This window comes from Dunckerocampus dactyliophorus, chromosome 17, assembly GCF_027744805.1.
Source record: "Dunckerocampus dactyliophorus isolate RoL2022-P2 chromosome 17, RoL_Ddac_1.1, whole genome shotgun sequence".
NCBI lineage: Eukaryota > Metazoa > Chordata > Actinopteri > Syngnathiformes > Syngnathidae > Dunckerocampus > Dunckerocampus dactyliophorus.
This window is the reverse complement of record NC_072835.1, coordinates 5,146,149-5,166,839: the sequence shown is the minus strand read 5'-3', so window position 1 is coordinate 5,166,839 and position 20,691 is coordinate 5,146,149. Positions and strand designations below refer to the sequence as shown.

Sequence of the window (20,691 nt, the reverse complement as noted above, 5' to 3'; positions counted from 1 at the left end):
CGATTTGGGATCAACATTTGCAATTAAAGTGACTGTGGTAGTTATTAGGTTAGACTCCTCTCCCCTCTCCCTCCCCGTCTCTCTTTAATTGCCAGTGTTCAGTCACGACAGAAGGAAGCTAAATAGCTAAATGCATGGAAGTACATGTTCCAGCCTTAAGCCCTAAATATGCCTCACACACGTCTTAAACACATTAAGTATAAAATGCATAGCTTCTCACCACTAATGAATTATCCATGAGCACATGGAGAGTGAACAGTTAATGTACCGTCATATATTACCTTGTGTTCACATCACTGCAAGTTTGGAGGCGGGATTGGTGATAGAAGTGCTAAAGTAGCCACACAGGCCACCGCCATTTTGCACATCCTGTCAGTGTGTCATACATACGGCATCAAATTAATGCCAAAAGTCTCTCAGGTAAAAACCACAACAAGCGTGCATAATGACCACACTCCTCGTGCTCGCAGTGTCTGAATAACTGCTCACTCTGTGTGTGCTCGCGGCGTCTAAATAACCCCTTGCTGCTGCTCCCCCCTCGCATATAGTCACTGCCCACGCGCGTGCACTCACTACCCGTGCTTTTTACGCACTCAGAGTTGGTGAGTCCGCCCCCACTCTGCGGACATTGAATAGATGGCCCCGTAACACCCCTTCTTTCTGATTGGTCATTTAAATTCCTATTGTCCGAGGCAGAGTAGGGCCGGTCAACATGCCGGCATCTGGACATGAAATGACAGCCATATAGTCACATTTACACTCGTATTTCCTAATATAGTAGATGATATCAGAGAAAATATGCCATATTTTCCATATGTTCCATCCTTTTCTCACTCATGAACAAGACCCCAAAGTACTTACACTCCTCCACTTGGGGCAGGATCTCATCCCTGACCTGGAGATGGCACGAGAACAATGGACTGGAGACTTGGAGGTGCATTAAACTAATGAACGGAATCGGTGACAAAGGCCAGCCAGCCCTGGCCGAGTCCGACCCTCACTGGAAACGAGTTCGACTTATTACCAGCAGTGCAGACACCGGTAATACAGGGAGTGAACCGCCTGAATTAGGGGGTCCGGTACACCATACTCCTGGAGTACTCCCCAGAGGATTCCTCGAGGAACCTGATCTAAGGTCTAAGGCCTTTTCCAAGTCCACAAAACACATGTAGACTGGTTGGGCAAACTCCGATGCACCGTCCAGGACAGTCTGATGCTCTGTTAGAACTTTATTCTGTCCTGAACACATCAGCAGCAGTGCAATTCCAACACCACACATGCATCTCCAACTCACAAACACTTTTCCCGTTTGCTCAGCATGAGGTGCGTTGAGGGATCCGCCGAACATCATTTTTACTATGCGTGTATGTGTGGTCTAAATAAACTATAAGACCACAAAAAATAATAAGTGCTAGTTAGCTCTCACTAACATACAGTAACTCTTACTGCGGAAGTACATTTTGCTGCTTTTAAGTATGCTCGGAAATTCCACAAAATACACTCAAAACATGAGAATTCAACTTAAATGACGAGGTGTCTTTGAATACAACCCGTTATTACTCGGAATAACACAGTTAAAGTGTGATTCAAATAAAATTCTTTATGTGTGTATGCTAGCTTGGTTGCACAGTCCCAGCCAGCTTGTGTTGTCTGAGCCAATCAGCTTATCTCGTCCTCTTCTGGGCATGCAGCTGCTGCCTGACTAATTCCCATACATTTCTTGTATTTATGTCCTGGGGGTCTTGGAAACAATGCAGCAGGCGACCACTGGCAGGCAGAACTGGAAACCTTAGCCGGACTTCTGATGACATGATGACAGTCTCTTCACTCTTTGCAGCGCCGCTTTCTCCTCCACGTTACATTTGACAAACTTTCGTCATAGAAAACAATGCAAAGATCAGAGATCAGATGAAAGATTGTAAACATGTAGAGACAGAAATGACATGCTGGCATGGCCATAAAATAAGACTTCATTAGTTGCTTTCATTAAAGAACAACGTATACACGTTATCTGGAGCTGTATAAAAAAAACAATCAATATAAATGTGCGTGTGTGTGTGTGTGTGTGTGTGTGTGTGTGTGTGTGTGTGTACAGGCTGCAGGAAATGCTGTGAAGAGAGCTTCTGATAATCTGGTGAAAGCAGCTCAGAAAGCAGCATTTGACGCTCAGGACGACCAGGCTGTGGTGGTGAAGAGCAAGATGGTGGGAGGCATCGCTCAGGTGACGACAGCTTCACCTCTTTTTGTATTCATAAAGAGTCCTTCTAGTATCTTTCCATTCTTAATACCGTTAACCAAGCATATACAGTCATCCTTCACTTATCGCAGTTAATTGGTTCCAGACACAACGGTGGTAAATGAATTTCCGCGAAGTAGGATTCAATATGAATAAACTGAACATTTTCGTAGTTAGAGCATAGAAAACCTGTTTAGGACTTTGTAAATATGATTTTTAACATCATTAGAGCCCTGTAGACATGAAATAACAGGCAAAGTCACTTTTACACTCCTATTAATCTTTCTTTACATCACATTGTGCAGGCTACGGGATCACTGCAGGGACATTACAGACAGCCGCCGCTAGAATAGCAAACTAGCGAGCTAACTTGTTAGGCCCCCCAGTTTACTTATGCAAAACCTAAGAAAGTGTTTCAAACAGAGTGGGAAGGACAAAGAAGCCAAAAACTTACCACTTCCACACAGAATGAGAGGAGAACCTATTTTTCCATTCAAGCTTTTTTTTTAACGCGATATAGTGAGGTAGCGATATCCCAACCGCGATATAGCGAGAGATGACTGTGGTCTGGTACAGGTACTGAGAGGACGAATATACACACACACACACTGTGTGTGTGTGTGTATACAATGGTGTGAAAAAGTGTTTGCCCCCTTCCTGATTTTTTTATTTTATTGCATTTTTGTCACACTTAAATGTTTCAGATCATCAAACAAATGTAAATGTTAGTCAACGAAAACACATGCAGTTTTTAAATGAAACTTGTTATTATTAAGGCAGAAAAAAAATTCAGACCTAAATGTCCCTGTGTGAAAAAGTGATTGCCCCCTAAACCTAATAACTGGTTGGGCCACCGCAATCAAGTGTTTGTGATAACTTGCAATGAGTCCCCTTACGGCGCTGTGGAGGAATTTTGGCCCACTCATCTTTGCAGAATTGTTGTCATTCAGCCACATTGGAGGCTTTTCCAGCATGAAGCGTCTTTTTAATGTCATGCCACAGCATCTCAATATGTTTCAGGTCAGGACTTTGACTAGGCCACTCCAAAGTCTTCATTTTGTTTTTCTCCAGCCATTCAGAGGTGGACTTGCTGGTGTGTTTTGGATCATTGTCCTGCAGGTAGACAGCAGAATTCATGGTTTATTACAGCAAGTCTTCCTGAAGCAGCAAAACTGCCCCAGACCATCACACTACCACCACCATATTTTACTGTTGGTATGATGTTGTTTTTCTGAAATGCGGCACTACTTTTACGCCAGATGTAATGGGACACACACCTTCCAAAAAGTTCCAACTGTTGTCTCATCAGACCACAGAGTATTTTCCTAAAGGTCTTGGGGATCATCAAGATGTTTTCTGGCAAAATTGAGATGAGCCTTAATGTTCTTTTTGTTCAGCAGTGGTTTTGGTCTTGGAACCGTTTTTGCCCAGCGTCTTTCTTATGGCCTTAACTGAGGCAAGTTAGACCTGCAGTTCTTTAGATGTTGTTGTGGGGTCTTTTGTGACCTCTTAGGTGGGTCGTTGCTATGATCTTTGGATAATTTTGGTTGGCCGGTCACTCCTGGGAAGGTTCACCACTGTTCCATTTTTTCACCAGTTGTGGATAATGGCTCTCACTGTGGTTCGCTGGAGTCTAAAAGATTTAGAAATGGCTTTATAAGCTTTTCCACACCGATGGAGCTCAATTAATCTCTGTTTTAATAGGGGGGGCAATCACTTTTTCGACATGTATGGGCCATGTAGGGTTAATAATAAAAGGCTTCATTTCAAAACTGCATTTTGTGTTCAGTTGTGTTGTCATTGACTAATATTTTAATTTGTTTGATGATCTGAAACATTTAAGTGTGAGAAACATGCAAAAAAAAAGAAATCAGGAAGGGGGCAAACATGTTTTCACACCACTGTATTAGTGATGAAAAATAAGCATGCAGAATAAAATCATAGCAGAAAATACCATTCCTGTTCATGATGAACAAATATTTGATTGCTCTGCTGTTGTATGTTTTACAGTTCTTCAGAGTTGTGGACTCGAGTCACACAACTTGAACTCCAGTCAGACTCGAGTCACAATTTTGATGACTTTGGACTGATATTTTATTTGATAACACTTCGAAGTGCTTATGACGTATAAGAACTCAAGCATTTCAAGCCTAAGACTTGACTCGACCTGTCTTTTTCCACTACTGTATAAATATGTGTATATTGTGTGTGTACAGTATGTGTGTGTATATTGGGGTGTCATGACACACTCGGTTCACGAGACGAGGCGATACACACGATTTGGTCTACGAGACGAGATTTTAGCATTACTTTTAAGAAAAATACACTGAAAAAACTATAAAAAAATATATGACAATGTACTAATTTATTTTCTACTACCTACGTTACACCCTTCTGCACTCTGTGTGTATGCTGACGGCCCCGCCTCCACCCACTGAGATAAAGTGGCCGTGCGACTGCAAAAGGGCTCACACCGTTCATGCCCTTGTTCTATGGAACAAATGTGCCAAGGTCCTGAAAGCAATGCACAGAGTGAACCCTCCTCTTGCGTGTTCGGAGGAGGGAGACACGTGTGCATATGGCAATATATTGAGGCTGGCAAAACTACGGAGTTCATTTTCATTTATTGTGTTGATTAATGAATCATCATCCCAGGCCTAGTGCCCACGAGAAATCTTTTCACGTTTTAATCTCGTGAGATCTTGTGCCATCCCTAATGAAAGGTCTTAAAAAATATATGAACGTTACTTATTTTAATCAAATGCATCAACTTGGCTGGCTTTTAAACGTTTGGATTTTTGAGGACGCTATAACGTACATAAGTACAACACGGAACTACCCGGCAGTGCCTGTCATGTATGCAGCACAAGCACCTAAGTAAGCTGTGCACACCGCCGTGTGTTCGGATACTTTGCAAGTCGATCCCGGCCTCCCGTTGTCATTTTTTTTACCAGTATAGATGTGAAGTGGGTCTTAAATTGTATTCATTTTGGTCAGAAGAACGTCTTTAATAAAATCGGGGCTTGTTGAAACCTGCAAAGACCTTGTGTATGTACTGTATACAATACCACAATACCAGTCAAAAGTTTGGAAACACTTTCTCATTTAATAACATAAACGTTTTCACACACACACACAACAATATAATGGGATTTTGATTTATTTTTACTTTGGAAAGCCTTTTAACGCATTGGATGTGTTGCAGATCATCGCTGCCCAAGAGGAGATGCTTCGTAAAGAAAGGGAGCTGGACGAGGCCAGGAAGAAGTTGGCCATCATCCGGCAGCAGCAGTACAAGTTCTTGCCTTCGGAGCTGCGGGAAGACGGTCAGGAACAGTAGAGAGATGAAACGAGTCCTGCTTCCTTCACATGCAAAGCTTCCGCATCGTGGACAAGCTGTGTGTTGAAAAGACAACACAACCTACGGCCTATCTATGCAAATATAAGATATTTACACACGGAACAAATCTATTTTTACCAATGAAATGTATTCATCAGTGCATCTTTTTCTACTTCCACTTGGATTCTCTTATATTTAACTTCTTATTTGCCCCATTTCAATCTTGATTCATGTTTTTCATTGAAGCCTTGCCAAAGTAAACAGTAGTCCGTATCAAGTATACAGTATCCATACTGCTCACTGGGGGGACTCAAAATCAACTGGCCTTATTTCGTGCCTTCATATTAGCTTAGCAGCTTCTTTATGTTTGTCGAGCTGCTGCGCCTCCCACTTTGAACACATCTGTCGGAATATCTTTATCATATCAGTATATATAATATGGTTTATGGATGTCTGCCTACACATTATTGTCCATTTGGATCGAATATTTGTCTTTACTAAGGTCCTACTGTTAGGTCACTAGTATATATATATATATATATCATGCTTTGAAGTACTTGTATAGTACAACGTGCTGATGTCACTTATCCTACAAGTGCACTTTTACACTTCGTTAATTTAACAAAGCATCATTTCAATCCTGCAATTGAGAATATATTTGGCACAGCCCAATGAACTCAAAGTGTCCTTTTTTTTGGTCCTGTGTCACTCGAAGGTGGAATCAAGAATACCTATCATATCGTGTAATAAACTGCATTCAAAGATGGCGTATGGAGTATTGTACACTGGTCACTAGGTGTCAGTAATGTTACTGTAAGGCTAGATGAGAGAGACAAGCACCAGACTTGATTGATGGCCAGAACATCGGGCTTTTATTGCAGGTTTGAATGATCTCATTCAATGATCGCACGAGCTAAAACTCAGCTCGACGTCACTTCCTGTCAACACCACAACACATTTACAGCAACACACACGAGCACGAGTATGTTTTAATGAAATGTAAGATCCATGGGACTGTAGCCAACCTCCCTGGACGTGCCCGCAGGAGGAAAATTGATGACAAATCAAAGAGACGTGTAACAGGAATGGTAACAAAAGAGCCCAGAAAAACTTCTAAAGAGATTGAAAGTGAACTTCAAGCTCAAGGAACATCAGTGTCAGATGGCACCATCCGTCGCCGTTTGAGCCACAGTGGACTTCATGGGAGAAGACCAAGGAGGACACCGCTGTTGAAGACAAGTCATCAAAAAGCCAGACGGGACTTTGCCAGACTACATGTTGACAAGTCACACCGCTTCTGGGAGAATGTCCTATGGAACTTTTTGGCAAGGCACGTCAGCTCCATATTCACAGACAACAAAATGAAGCAGACCAAGAAAACAACACTGTCCCTACTGTGAAACATGGAGGAGGCTCTGTTATGTTCTGGGGCTGCTTTGCTGCATCTGGCACAGGCTGTCTTGAATCTGTGCAGGGTACAGTGAAATCTCAAGACTATCAAGGGATTCTAGAGAGAAATGTGCTGGCCAGTGTCGCAAAGCTTGGTCTCAGTCGCAGGTCATGGGTCTTGCAGCAGGACAATGACCCAAAACACAGCTAAAAACACCCAAGAATGGCTCAGAGGACAACACTGGACTATTCTAAAGTGGCCTCCTGTGACCCCTGACCTTAATCTTATTGAGCATCTTTGGAAGGAGCTGAAACATGTCGTCTGGAAAAGGCCCCCTTCGAACCTGAGACAACTGGAGCAGTTTGCTCATGAGGAGTGGGCCAAAATACCCACTGAGAGGTGCAAAAGTCTCATTGATAGTTACAGGAATGGTTTGATTGCAGTGATTGCCTCAAAAGGTTGTGCAACAAAATATTAAGTTATGGGGTACCATCATTTTTGTCTAGGCCTGTTTCATGAGTTTATTTGTTTCAATAATTCTGTTGGAGCATGCTTGAAAAGCAATGTCTGACGTTCATTGGTTACATTCCATAGAATTTGTATTTATTAGTACTTCTTTCAGATTCAAGTTATTTCTGGGACCATTGTGAGTTTTTCTTTCATTGAACGAAGGGGACCCACAATTTTGTCCACGGGTGTTTATTGTTACAAGAATAAAGTCAAAATATGGGAACAAAGTGAATTATGAGAACAGAATTTCCAAGGAGAAAGTTGAAATAGTTGGAAAAAAAAAAACCTACAGAAAAAAAACAGGTGTAATTTTTAAATGAAGTCAAAATATTATCAGAAAAATGTTGCATTCTAACAAGACAAAAATTGGCAATTTTATGAAAAAAACTAATATGAGGGGAAAATTTGAGTAGCATAGAGTTGAAATGATCGGAATCGGTAGCATACAACCCTGATCAAAGGACCCCTAATAGCAATGGATGAATATTATTTGATTTATTCGTAAAAGTCTCTTTTTCTTTCTACAGGATTTTCCAAACGTCTGGACATGTAATATACTTAACAGTCTACAAAAAAGTTACATTTAATTTGAATTAGATTACAATTCATATGAAATGAAATGTAATAAATGAATAATTTATGATAGTGTATTATATAATACAGGTTTGTGTCATTATTGCGTTCCAGAAGGTACATCAAATTACATTACAGTTCCAATAAAAAATAATGTAAATGCATTGAATCCGTTCCAGAAACAAAACACATTTTTTAAATAGTTTTACAATCATAGTCTGACATGCAGAAAACAACTGAAAATGCATTTAAATACACGTAAATGATGAATGAAAGGAGTAAATAAATATTTGAGGTTACTTTTACCCTCACTGAAGACGTGAGACAAAGACGCAATGTGGCGGTGAGATCAACCCTGAAACCACCTTATCGTTATTTCCTGAATTCCGTAGTGTTCTTTATCAACATGCTGGCACTTGCAACTTTCTCTGCCTCCCTTTTGCGTTATTTTGCAACCGTGATCAAAGGAAAAGCAGAGACTCGAGGTGAGTTGAATTCCTGAAATAACAGGAAGGTGTTGATCTCGTTGCCAGGTCGTGTCTTTGGCAGCCATCACGTCTTCAATGAAGGTAACCTTAAATGTTCTTTATCCCCTTTATTCATTATTTGTATGACACGGCAAAGAAACCTAAGACGAGGCTACCGCGAGAGCCTCCTCTCGGCTTTGGGCCGTGTTCTTCCATGTGTATAGGCGGGAAAAGGTTAGCTGTTTTTCTGTCACCGCACACCTTCATTCAATACTCACGTTGGGTGGAGCAACCCTAAAATGTGGGCGTTCCCTGTTAAATGTGGCCTTGCGCTCATTCTCCCCTCGACTTAAGTACAGGCGGCCCTTATTTGTGGAGGTTAATTGGTTTCAGACTCTGAGATAAGTGAATCTCCACGAAGAAGGATTCAATATTAATAAATGGTGTCACTTTGGAAAACTCACCGAGCAGGAGAAAAATACTAACACGTACTAGAAACACAAAAGGCTGCTGGCAAAACCAAGCAGGAAGGCTAAGCTAATACTGTTTGTTGTTGTGTGTTCTAAAGATACAAAAACAGATAAAAAGAGACGGTTCATGGACGCACGTAATGGGACATAAAGCCTCTTAAAACACCTCCAAAAACCTCCAACAAGTTTTTATGGCTTTATGTCCATGCTGTAACCATGTAGCGACAAGCACATTCATGATCACATGGAATACTTACAGTATTTTGCCGTATTTTGGTCATTTTCAGCATTCCCAGAACTTCCTTCCTGGGTGTATTGAGTTCACATAACAACATAGAAAGCAACGGTACTCCTAGCGTTCTTCAAATGGGCTTAAGGTTACTTCAGGTACTTCTCCAAACTCAAAAATAAAAACACAGCAGCAGTGGCGGCAGCTCCAATATGTAGCCTTACCTTTTGCTAGTGGCCTGAAGCCCCGTGGGCGCGGCGCTGATGCCCTGTGGGTGGGTGTGTGGCAAAGCTAGTCGCTAGCTGGCTAGTAGCTAGCCAGTGTGGTGTGGCAAGGTATCACTACGCCAGTAAAGCAGTTCTTCAATGTAACAATGTTAATAACAATGTCACACTTTACAATAAGGTACACAAAAATACACTAGTTACTGAGGAACTAATGCAGAACTAATGAGGAACTAATGACTAAGGTGCATAAATTCAGACTAGTTACTGAGGAACTAATGACTAAGGCAAATAAATTCAGACTAGTTACTGAGGAACTGAGGCACATACATTTTGAGTAGTTACTTAGGAACTAATGAGGAACTAATGACTATAGCACATAAATACATTCTGACTATTTACTAAGGAACTAATGATGAACTAATGAGGAACTAATGACTAAGGCACATGAATTCAGACTAGTTACTGGGGGACTAATGGCTATGGCACATAAATTCTGACTATTTACTGAGGAACTAATGACAAACTAACGTGTAGAGTAGTTACTGAGGAACTAAGGCACATACATTTTGAGTAGTTACTCAGGAATTAATGAGGAACTTGTGACTAAGGCACATGAATTCAGACTACTTACTGAGGAACAAATGAAGAACTAATGAGGAACTAATGACTAAGGCACATGGATTCAGCCTAGTTACTGAGGAACTAATGAAGAAGTAATGAGGAACTAATGACTAAAGTGCATAAATTCAGGCTAGTTACTGAGGAACTAATGAAGAACTAATGAGGAACTAATGACTAAGGCACATGAATTCAGACTAGTTACTGGGGGACTAATGGCTATGGCACATAAATTCTGACTATTTACTGAGGAACTAATGACAAACTAATGTGTAGAGTAGTTACTGAGGAACTAAGGCACATACATTTAGAGTAGTTACTTATGAACTAATGAGGAACTTGTGACTAAGGCCCATTAATTCAGACTAGTTACTGAGGAACTAATGAACTAATGAGGAACGAGTAAGGCACATAAATTCAGACTAGTTACTGAGGAACTAATGAAGAACTAATGACTAAGGCACATAAATTCAGACTAGCTACTAAAGAATTAATGAAGAACTAATGAGGAACTAATGACTAAGGCAAATAAATTCAGACTAGTTGCTGAGGGACTAATGTGCAGAGTAGTTACTGAGGAACTAAGGCACATACATTTTGAGTAGTTACTTAGGAACTGATGAGGAACTTGTGACTAAGGCACATGAATTCAAACTAGTTACTGAGGAATTAATGAAGAACTAATGCGGAACTAATGACTAAGGTGCATAAAATCAGACTAGTTACTGAGGAACTAATGAAGAACTAATGACTAAGGCACATAAATTCAGACTAGCTACTGAGGAACTAATGAAGAACTAATGAGGAACTAATGACTAAGGCAAATAAATTCAGACTAGTTACTGAGGAACTAATGACTAAGGCAAATAAATTCCGACTAGTTACTGAGGAACTAATGAAGAACTAATGAGAAACTAATGACTAAGGCACATAAATTCAGACTAGTTACTGAGGAACTAATGACGAACTAATGAAGAACTAATGTCTAGAGTAGTTACTGAGGAACTAAGGCACATAAATTTAGAGTTGTTACTGAGTAACTAATGAAGAACTAATGACTACTAATGAGCTTATCTTTGGAACGCACAGAAAAGAGGAAGAGGCGTGTGTTCAAGTCTCACATAAGGATTGTGGATGATGGGCAAAATTCCTCCAAAAAGTGCCGCCCTCCCGGCCCCCCGAAGCCCCGCCGGTGCGGAGAGGTGGTCAATCAACAATGGCTTTATTGAACCAAGTAGGTTGCTGTCGGCCACAAAGATCAGCAAGAACGAGGCAGGCAGAATACGAGAAAAATGTAGCCGACTGTCAACTGTCAGACTGTCACTCTCCCCCTCGAACCCACACACCCATACACACACTAACACACACACACACACACACACACACACGAACACACCCAAAGCCCTCCTGATGAGGTCACGGCAACAGTTGGACTAAATAGAACTCTTAACATCACACATACGTTCAGGGTTGCCAGTGTAATGTCTTCAATGTAAATAACCATTGGTCTTGCTCATCCCACAATAACACAGAAATGTCATATGGAAGGCACTGCAGTACTTGCGTCATCCTGAAGGAGTGGGGGGGGCGTGTGCGAGCCGGAGGGTGCTTGTCACTGTCGTCCTTTCTTAGAGAGAAAAAGCCAGAGTTGTCTTTTTTTGGATAGCTATATAAATAAAATGCAAATAAATAAATGAGACTAAGAAGTATTTGAAAACTAATTTTTAACAAAAATGAACAATTTTCTTCCTGCTCTTGTTGTCCTGTATAACCTGTATTAAAATTTTTAAAAACTAGCATATTTGACACAATTATAAAAATACAGTAAATATTCATACGGTGGCCCAGTGGTTAGCATGTTGGCCACACAGTCAGGAGATTGGGAAGATCTGGGTTTGAATCTCCGCTCGGGCATCTCTGTGTGGAGTTTGCGTGTTCTCTCGGTGTGTGCTTGGGCTTTTCTCCGGATAGCCCTGCGATTGGCTGGCGACCAGTCCAGGATGTACTCTGCCGCTCGCCACAAGTTAGCTGGGGTAGTCTCCAGCATACGCTAGTGAGGACAAGCGGCATAGAAAATGGATGGATGGGTGGAGTATATGCTCACGTGCAATACAAAACATACTTATTTTACACAAATAAATATATACTCATGTAAACTATTCAAAAATTGATATTTTAGACAATTAATTATGTATGCTAAGTAAAGTATATGTACGTGTAGTTGTGTAAAATATGCATTTTTGCCCATTTGAATGTTATATTGGCAAAGGAAGAAAGGTGTGGCTGTGGGCAGCCATGACTTTTTCTTTTTTCCAGAGGAGTGTCACAGGGATGGAATGACCATGAGTGAGCGTCTAAAAACAGACGACAACCCCAGTGAAGAAAGTGCCGAGGCTCACTCAGTCGCTTTGTGTCCCATCCGCCCGTCTTGGTCTTTCTCTGCTTGAAGAAGCCACGAGACAAGCGCAGGAAAAATGGAGGCCATCAAGAAGAAGATGCAGATGCTGAAGCTGGACAAGGAGAATGCCATCGACCGAGCAGAGCAAGCCGAGGGGGACAAGAAAGGAGCAGAGGACAAATGCAAACAGGTCACGCATCCTTCATGTTTAGGCTTCTTCAAACCAACTCACTGCAAGAAATACTCTCAAGTTCAGTAGAAAGAGCTTTTTATCCATTGACTTCCTGCTAGGAGTTAGTTCAGGGGTGTCCAAAGTGCGGCCCGGGGGCCTTTTGCAGCCCGCTGCAGTTTTTTTATTGGCCCGCGGCACATTCGAAAAATATATTTGGACAAGAAAACGAAAAAAAACAACAACAACAGCAAAAATGGAAAATCTACCGTAATTTTACAAGAATAGAGTATTTGAAGTATAAGTATATTAAGTATATTGTATATTAAGAAAAAGAGTTGTAATCTAAATAGAAAACATTTGCATAAAGCATAGGCTGTAATTTTTGGAAAATTAGGTTGGGGAAAAGTTATAATGTTACACGAAAAAAGTCCAAAAATGGGAACATTTCCAAGTTGAAATAGTCTTTAAACCGTTTTTAAAGATAGTTTTTCAAATAAAAAAGCAACAGCAGAAGTGCCAAAAACATTTTTTTTTAGGAGAATAAAGTCAAAATATCAAGAGAAAGAAGTCGTATTCCAACAAGGAAAAAAGTTGCAATTTTACGAGATTGAACCCGTAATGCTATGGGGAAAAATTGAATGATTTTAGCAGCATAAAATTGAAACATTAAAGAAAAAATAAGTAATTTTTTTAAAAGTCACAATATTATGAGAAACAAACCAAAAAAAGCTGTAAGTTTTGGGGAAAAAAAGTTTGAATGTTATTGGAATAAAGCCATAACAATACAAAAAGAAAATTGGTGAAGATCATTTAAGCAGCAAATTGAAATATTTACAAAATTACAAAAAACAACAGCAAAAATGGGGGAAAAAAAAGAGCAGAGAGTGAAGTTGTAACTAATAAGAGGCTTTTTCACCTCTATCACAGAGCTGAGATGCAGTTTGTTCTTGAAATATATAGAACTTCATCGCATATTTACAAAACATCAAAGTGGCCCTTGCATTATATATATATATATATATATATATATATATATATATATATATATGAATAAATATGTTTTTCTTAACCTAGCAATGTATATTGCTCGAAATGTGTATTCATTTATATTATTATATTTTTTTTTTGTTTTGTTTTACTTTTTTAATGATTTAATTTTAATATTTATATATATATATCAAAAATATGTAATATATATAGACGGTATATACATGAATGTATATAAGAAAATAATATATTTTCTTTTCTTACATATATTTCTATTTGTGTTATTCGTATATATGATACGTTGTAGGAACGTAGAGATATTTGCAAGGATCTGCTTGCTATTCTATGTAGATTTACAAATAGTTATTGGTAGGTGAAAAAGAAATTGAATGGTGGTAAATGTTACATTATTAAGGTATAGCGATGATAAAAATGAATCTTGGATAATGTTTGGTCTTTTCTTTCTGGATATTGGAAAAAAAAGGCCACAAAAACCTGACAGGACCATCAAGGTTTTATCGAGTGTTTGTGATTTGAAGTGTAGTTGGATCCTGGAAAAAGATTCCCAGTGGAAGCCATGATGGATGTTATTGATGTTTGCTACACTGATAATGTCGACCAAGTACAGGAACTCGGGGAAGCCAATAACAATTGTTTCCTTTGGTGTCCTCCGCCATCACACGCGTTATTTAGCTCGGGAAGCATTTTGAACGCCTTCTGTTTTGCTTGTAACACGCAGCAGCTGCAAAGCAAGAAGCTAGGCTGTAGTTACGGGGCCACACGACTCCATGTGAATAAAACCTATTTCATGAATTATGCATTGATATCTAAATATCATGTGGCGTCCAATCCTCACTGTTGTTTTCTTTTTCATCAACTTAACATTGAATATTATCTTTGATGATGATTGAACACTGAGAAAAACTGCTTTGAGTGTGCCTCAACTTTCAATTTTGAGCCGTTCGTCACCTTTTTCGTCAGCAGGTTTGACAACGTGTGTTTTTTATTACACTTTTAGTTATTTTTAAATATTTGTCTCCCTAACTAATTACCGGATTCATTAGGAATTATTTTTGGGGATATTATAGAGTATATTTACTATTTTTATATGACACAGCTGAGGGACACCGTGTCGTTGGAATGATGTGTGTCACGTGGACGTCTGCCTGCCCCACCGAGCTCCTATCAAATCCAAATAGTTTCCACGTCCCTCATGGAGTATTGTGAGTGTTGTACTGTGTGTATCACGCTGCTACAAATAGATAGAAACAATTCAACAATTGTTCACGTAGCAATTGTCCCCAAAGGCTAGGAGCCATCACAATGTGTCTATTTCTGTTTCGTCCACGGCACACAAAGGCGGTCATCATGGTGCTTTTGGGCTTTCGGGAGGATCAGCATCTCCACGGCTATTTGTGACGGACTCACCTTACATGGACACGCACGCTGTGGCATGGAAGACATTTGTCCTGTGGACTTCAACCCAGGAGAGACATTTCAAGACAATCTGTGGCGTTTTACGACTAAGATACGACACATTGATGTCAAACATGTTAAAAATAAGTCGGCTAATCTAATGAATGACTATCTGGAACGTAACGAGGCCGTTACCGTTGACCAGCGAGAAATGCGGTGTGTTGTTACGAACGGATATCTCACAGCTGTTGCGTGCTCGTCGGCGTGCTCGTAGGTCTGTGACCTTGGTGTTGACTCTTTTGAACGGCTCTTTTAAGTAAACGATGACAACCAATTTGCAGATACACTCCTGAACAAAATTTTAAGACCAGTTGAAAACTTGCAGGGATTTACATTTTGCACTGCTGGATCTTAACGACGTTCTAAAGAAAGCTTCAAAACTCGAAAAGAAGAAATGGGAGTAAGACAAAAAATGCTTTCAGGAAGGAATTTATTACAAACAAGCATTCAAGTGAAATAGGCTGTTCATCTGCTGATCTGAAGTTTAAGATCATAGCTAAAAACAAACAAACAAACCCCCCCTAAAACAGAAGTAAAATGTTCAAAAAAAGGAGTGATTCTTGTTAATCACCTCAAAAATGGGTTTGGGCATGCTTGATGCCAGTGTTTCCAGGAGGCTGGTGGGAATGTTGCTCCAAGTGGTGAAGATGGCTTCACGGAGGGCATCCACTGTCTGGAACTGATGTCCATTTTTGTAAACTTCCCTTGCCATCCGTCCCCAAATGTTCTCAATTAGATTTAGATCAGGGGAACATGCAGGATGGTCCAAAAGAGTGAGCTTATTCCTCTGGAAGAAGTTCTTTGTGAAGTGCCGTGTTGTCCTGTTGAAGAAGCCAGTCATTACCACAAAGACCTTCAGTCATGAGGGATGCCCCCTACAACATCTACACATAGCCAGCTGCCGTTTGACGCCCCTGCACAACCTGAAGCTCCATTGTTCCAATGAAGGAAAAAGCAGCCCAGATCATGAAGGCACCCCCTCCACTGTGCCGTGTGGAAAACATCTCAGGTGGGATCTCCTTGTCATGCCAGTGACGTTGGAACACATCAGGACCGCCAAGGATACATTTTTTTGTATCAGAGGTTAAAACTTTCTTCCACTTTTCAATGTCCCATGTTTGGTGCTCTCATGCAAATTCCAAACGGGCAATTTTGTGGCTTTGAAGGAGACGAGTCCTTTGAAGATGTGTTTTCTTTTAAAAAGCCTTCCCTCGCAGATTGGACTGCACTCGGCACCAGTAACAACCTTCATTTGGGCCAAGGATCGTCTGGTGTCTTGGGATCCTTCAACTCAGGCTCCGTGACATGTTTTTGGGTCTCCCACTTGTCTTGTTTGTTCCATAACCCTCAGGATCTATGAAGAAGTTTCAAATGAGCGTCCAACCTCAGCAGCGATGGCCTTGCTTATGAAGCTCGACCATCTTTGTAGTTTTAAACTTTTGATCAGCTGATGAACAACCTGTTTCACTTGAATGCTTGTTTGCAATAAATTGCTCACTCCAAATGTTTTTGTCTTCAACTTGTTGTAAAATTTCCATCAGGAGTGTATGAAAATGTAAGCTATGAGAACACGCAGCTGGGAATCTGCTCTCCTTGTTCACTTGAACGAGCCGCTCAAAAGACTCCACTCGATCATGAACCTTACATGTCCAAGCCACGCGAGAGAGAGCTCGGGAGCAGTGTGTGGAGTTGAAGGCGGCGTTGTTGGGTTTTGCAATGGGGGTGCTCGTCGCTTCCTGCCCACAGCACACAAGCCACGCCCTTATAAAACACACAGGAAGGAAAAGGTGTCACGCGCTTATCTGCTCTACGTTCAAACTGCACGTCAATCCCCATTTTGTGTGACCTGTATCAGACTTTTTCATGCCAGTGGGAACAGTATAATTCCCATGTTTTCCAAAGGCAACCCAGGCCTCTTTTGTATTGAAATGTATCATGAGCCAATCATGAGCTATGAAAAAGCTCACAAGGAGCTTCTCAATCCATTGGGAATCGCAGGAGGTCATGACTCAGTATAAGTCTTACATCTTACAACATCTTACAAACAACATTAAACTCATCACACAGCAACTTAACACTCAGCAAATATACAACAGACGTACCAATACGAGTTTAAAATGAAAAAAACTCATTTTAACATTTTCCCGTAATGCATTTCATCTGAGCAAAGCATTTCATTGCAGTGGCATAGAATATGGATGCATGGCGTTGCAATGCTGCCTCTGTCCACCAGAGGGAGCCAGAGGGGCCCAGAGGGAGGCCGACATAATGGATGCTTTGATTGAACGCAGTGCAAACATTAAAATAGTTTTTTAAATTTTAAACTTGTATTGGTACTTCTGTTGTATATTTCCTAGCTACCTTTTGAGTGTTAAGCTGCTGTGTGATGAGTTTAGTGTTCCTTGTAAGATGACATCATGAGTCAGACTGTTATATCGAGTAATGACCTCCTGCGATTTCCGATGGGTTGACAAGTTCGGCGTGAGTTCCCTTATAGCTCGTGATTGGCTGCTGCCAGCTACTGTTTCCTCACTGACTCGCTAGTGGCACAGTATTTAAACAATTAGTAGTAGTTCTGAAGTACCAGACAACAGACTGGGAAGCGCTCTGTAGTCCCCATGGCAGTGACGTTGACAACATGACACACTGCATCACAGACTATATCAACTTCTGTGTGGAGAACACTGTGCCCTCCAAGTTGGTGCGGTGTTTTCCCAACAACAAACCCTGGGTGACCTCTGAGATCAAGGCCCTGCTGAATAAGAAGAGGGTCTTCAACTCGGGGGACAAGGAGGAGCTGTGCAGAGTCCAGAGGGAACTCCGGCATAAGATCAGGAAGGGGAAGGACTGCTACAGGAGGAAACTGGAGAAGCGGCTGGAGGAGAATAATGCCAGGGAAGTCTGGAGAGGCCTGCAGACCATCACAGGCCATGGTAAAGGAGTGGGGAGAGACCAATCCAGTGGGGACAAGATCTGGGCAGATGAACTCAATCTGTTTTTCAACAGATTTAAGTCGGCCCCCTCTCCATCCCCTACCACCTCACCACTCTTCACCCCCACATCCCCATCCCAGCCATCCCCTACCCCCCTCTCCATAATTGATGATCAGGTGAGGAGTCAGCTGAAGAAGATCAAGGCAAGGAAAGCCCCGGGACCGGACGGCATCAGCCCTAGAATCCTCAAGGACTGTGCTGACCAGCTCTGTGGAGTTCTTAGGCACTTGTTCAATCTCAGCCTGAGCCTGGAGAAAGTCCCGGCCCTGTGGAAGACCTCCTGTGTGGTCCCGATACCAAAGACACCGCGTCCCAAGGAGCCTAACCACTTCAGGGCTGTTGCCTTGACCTCTCACCTGATGAAGACCATGGAGAGGATTATCCTGCAGCACCTGCGACCCCTGGTGGGCACTCAGCTGGACCCCCTGCAGTTTGCTTACCGGCCTAGGATCGGAGTGGACGACGCAGTGATCAACCTGCTGCACAGATCACTGGTACACCTGGAGGACAGCGGGAGCGCTGTGAGGGTCATGTTTTTTGACTTCTCCAGTGCCTTTAACACCATCCAGCCGTCACTACTCAGAGTGAAGATGGAGAGTGTGGGAGTAGACCAACACCTGACTGCATGGGTTATAGACTACCTCACCAACAGACCACAGTATGTGAGGCTCCGTCACTGTGTGTCTGACATGGTTCTCTGCAGCACAGGTGCCCCTCAGGGTACGGTGCTCTCCCCTTTCCTCTTCACCCTCTACACCTCGGACTTCACACACAACTTCACACAGTGTCACATCCAGAAGTTCTCCAATGACACAGCCATCGTTGGTTGTGTTTCAGAGGGGAATGATCTGGAATACAGGACGGTCATCAGGGACTTTGTCAGCTGGAGTGAGCTTAACCAGCTGCAACTCAACACCAGCAAGACAAAGGAGATGATCATTAACTTCCAGAGGAAAACATCTCACTTCACACCGGTGAACATCCAAGGAGCGGACATAGAGTTGGTAGACAGCTACAAATTCCTGGGTGTTCACCTTAACAACAAACTGGACTGGTCCGTCCACACCCACACCCTCTACAAGAAGGGCCAGAGTCGCCTCCACCTGCTGAGGAGACTGAGGTCCTTTGGTGTGTGCAGGACTCTTTTACGGACCTTTTATGACTCTGTGGTGGCCTCAGCCATCTTCTATGCTGTGGGCTGTTGGAGAGGGGGCAGCACGGACAGGGACAGGAGCAGGATCAATAGGCTGATCAGGAGAGCGAGGTCTGTACTGGACGGTCCTCTGGACTCCGTGGAGGAAGTGGGGGAGAGAAGGATGTTGGCTAAGCTGACATCCATCATGGACAACACCTCTCACCCGCTACATGACACTGTGGGTTCCCTTAGCAGCTCCTTCAGCAGCAGACTGTTACACCCACGGTGTAAGAAGGAGAGGTTCTGCAGGTCCTTCATACCGACCGCTGTCAGGCTCTATAACACCTGCACCACCTGAACCATGTTGTAGTCAATATGTATTCTTTACTTGCGTATCTTGCTTGCTGCTGTAACAAGTGAGTTTCCCCGCTGTGGGATAAATAAAGTACAAATACATACATACAAGTAAAGGAGATGTTATGAAATTAGAACTTAGCCATACGTATACGTTTTTTTTTTTAAGTAGCGGCTTATACACAGGATATTACGCTAAATCGGATATGTATTCGATGCTACTCCAGTCTGAACGTTTGGGTTGCGTATATCCCACATATACATCGCGGAAAGGCATGTTTTGCCATGCAGGCGTTGGGGAAAGGTACTCACAGATGTCATCCAAAAATGATTTTAAATATCCATGCCATTGAAGCGTCTCACATCAGTGTCCCACCAATCCTGGCTTCGACTCGTCTCCCACCGACTCCTCACAAACTGCCAAAATTCTTACTCTCTTCCTTCTTAATCTCTTTTGTAAAATCATTTGGTTAAGAAAATGTTGACTCCGGTTGCACAACATTTTTTAAATCGGCACATATGCACCAGCGCTGAAAACACAAACCCGGGCCATGTTTATTTCCGTAAACACACTTGCACCTCACATTACATACAAGTGTTGGTTTTCGAATGGCCCGGTTTTTGTCTGATTCGTCATTCTTTGAAAATATTTGCCAAAACAGTTTTCAGTTCTCAGGTTTCATATACGATTGCACGTACCAAACTAGTCCGTTTGCCTTGTATTCCACGCAATCAAGTGCGCCAACACAGCGCTCTGCGTGTTACCGTGGATTTTTTATTGAGTGCAACTGCTAAATAACGCTCCATGGGGCCAAAGAAAGTGTCAGCAATTTGATAAATAAGGTGAGAATTCATTCAGTCTTGCCAGGATGTATAGGAAGCCCAAGCATTCATTTGTCTTTTATAATGATGCTGCATTGTTTGCTGCATGTCAAACTATAATTATTCTCTAATTGTTCATATTTTGGGTGTCTGGAAAGGATTCATTGGATTTAGATTATTTTTCCTACGGGGAAAAAAAAAGGTTTTCATCGAACCATTTGGAAGAAATTACTGAGATAACCGTGGTGCCACTGAAATTACATTTATGGGTGACAAATTCACTTCCTGATTCAA

At 41.8% G+C, this 20,691-nt stretch overlaps 2 protein-coding genes across 5 annotated transcripts in view; both read left to right on the top strand.

The window, feature by feature from the left end:
- tln1 (talin 1) overlaps positions 1-7,675 on the top strand; it is a 115,719-nt gene extending 108,044 nt beyond the window's left edge. The window contains exons 46-47 of one of the 2 annotated variants that reach the window (XM_054756211.1): positions 2,096-2,221; positions 5,442-7,675. In XM_054756211.1, the coding sequence (XP_054612186.1) occupies positions 2,096-2,221; positions 5,442-5,576 (261 nt within the window). In that variant the 3' untranslated portion in view covers positions 5,577-7,675. The remainder of the gene's footprint in view (positions 1-2,095; positions 2,222-5,441) is intronic. The other variant, XM_054756210.1, reaches the window with a different exon arrangement.
- Positions 7,676-12,412: 4,737 nt separating this feature from the next.
- Positions 12,413-20,691, top strand: part of tpm2 (tropomyosin 2 (beta)) — a 37,406-nt gene continuing 29,127 nt past the window's right edge. Inside the window, exon 1 of one of the 3 annotated variants that reach the window (XM_054757490.1) lies at positions 12,413-12,648. In XM_054757490.1, coding sequence (XP_054613465.1) covers positions 12,535-12,648 — 114 coding nt within the window. In that variant the 5' untranslated portion in view covers positions 12,413-12,534. The remainder of the gene's footprint in view (positions 12,649-20,691) is intronic. The other 2 variants (XM_054757488.1, XM_054757487.1) reach the window with 2 other exon arrangements.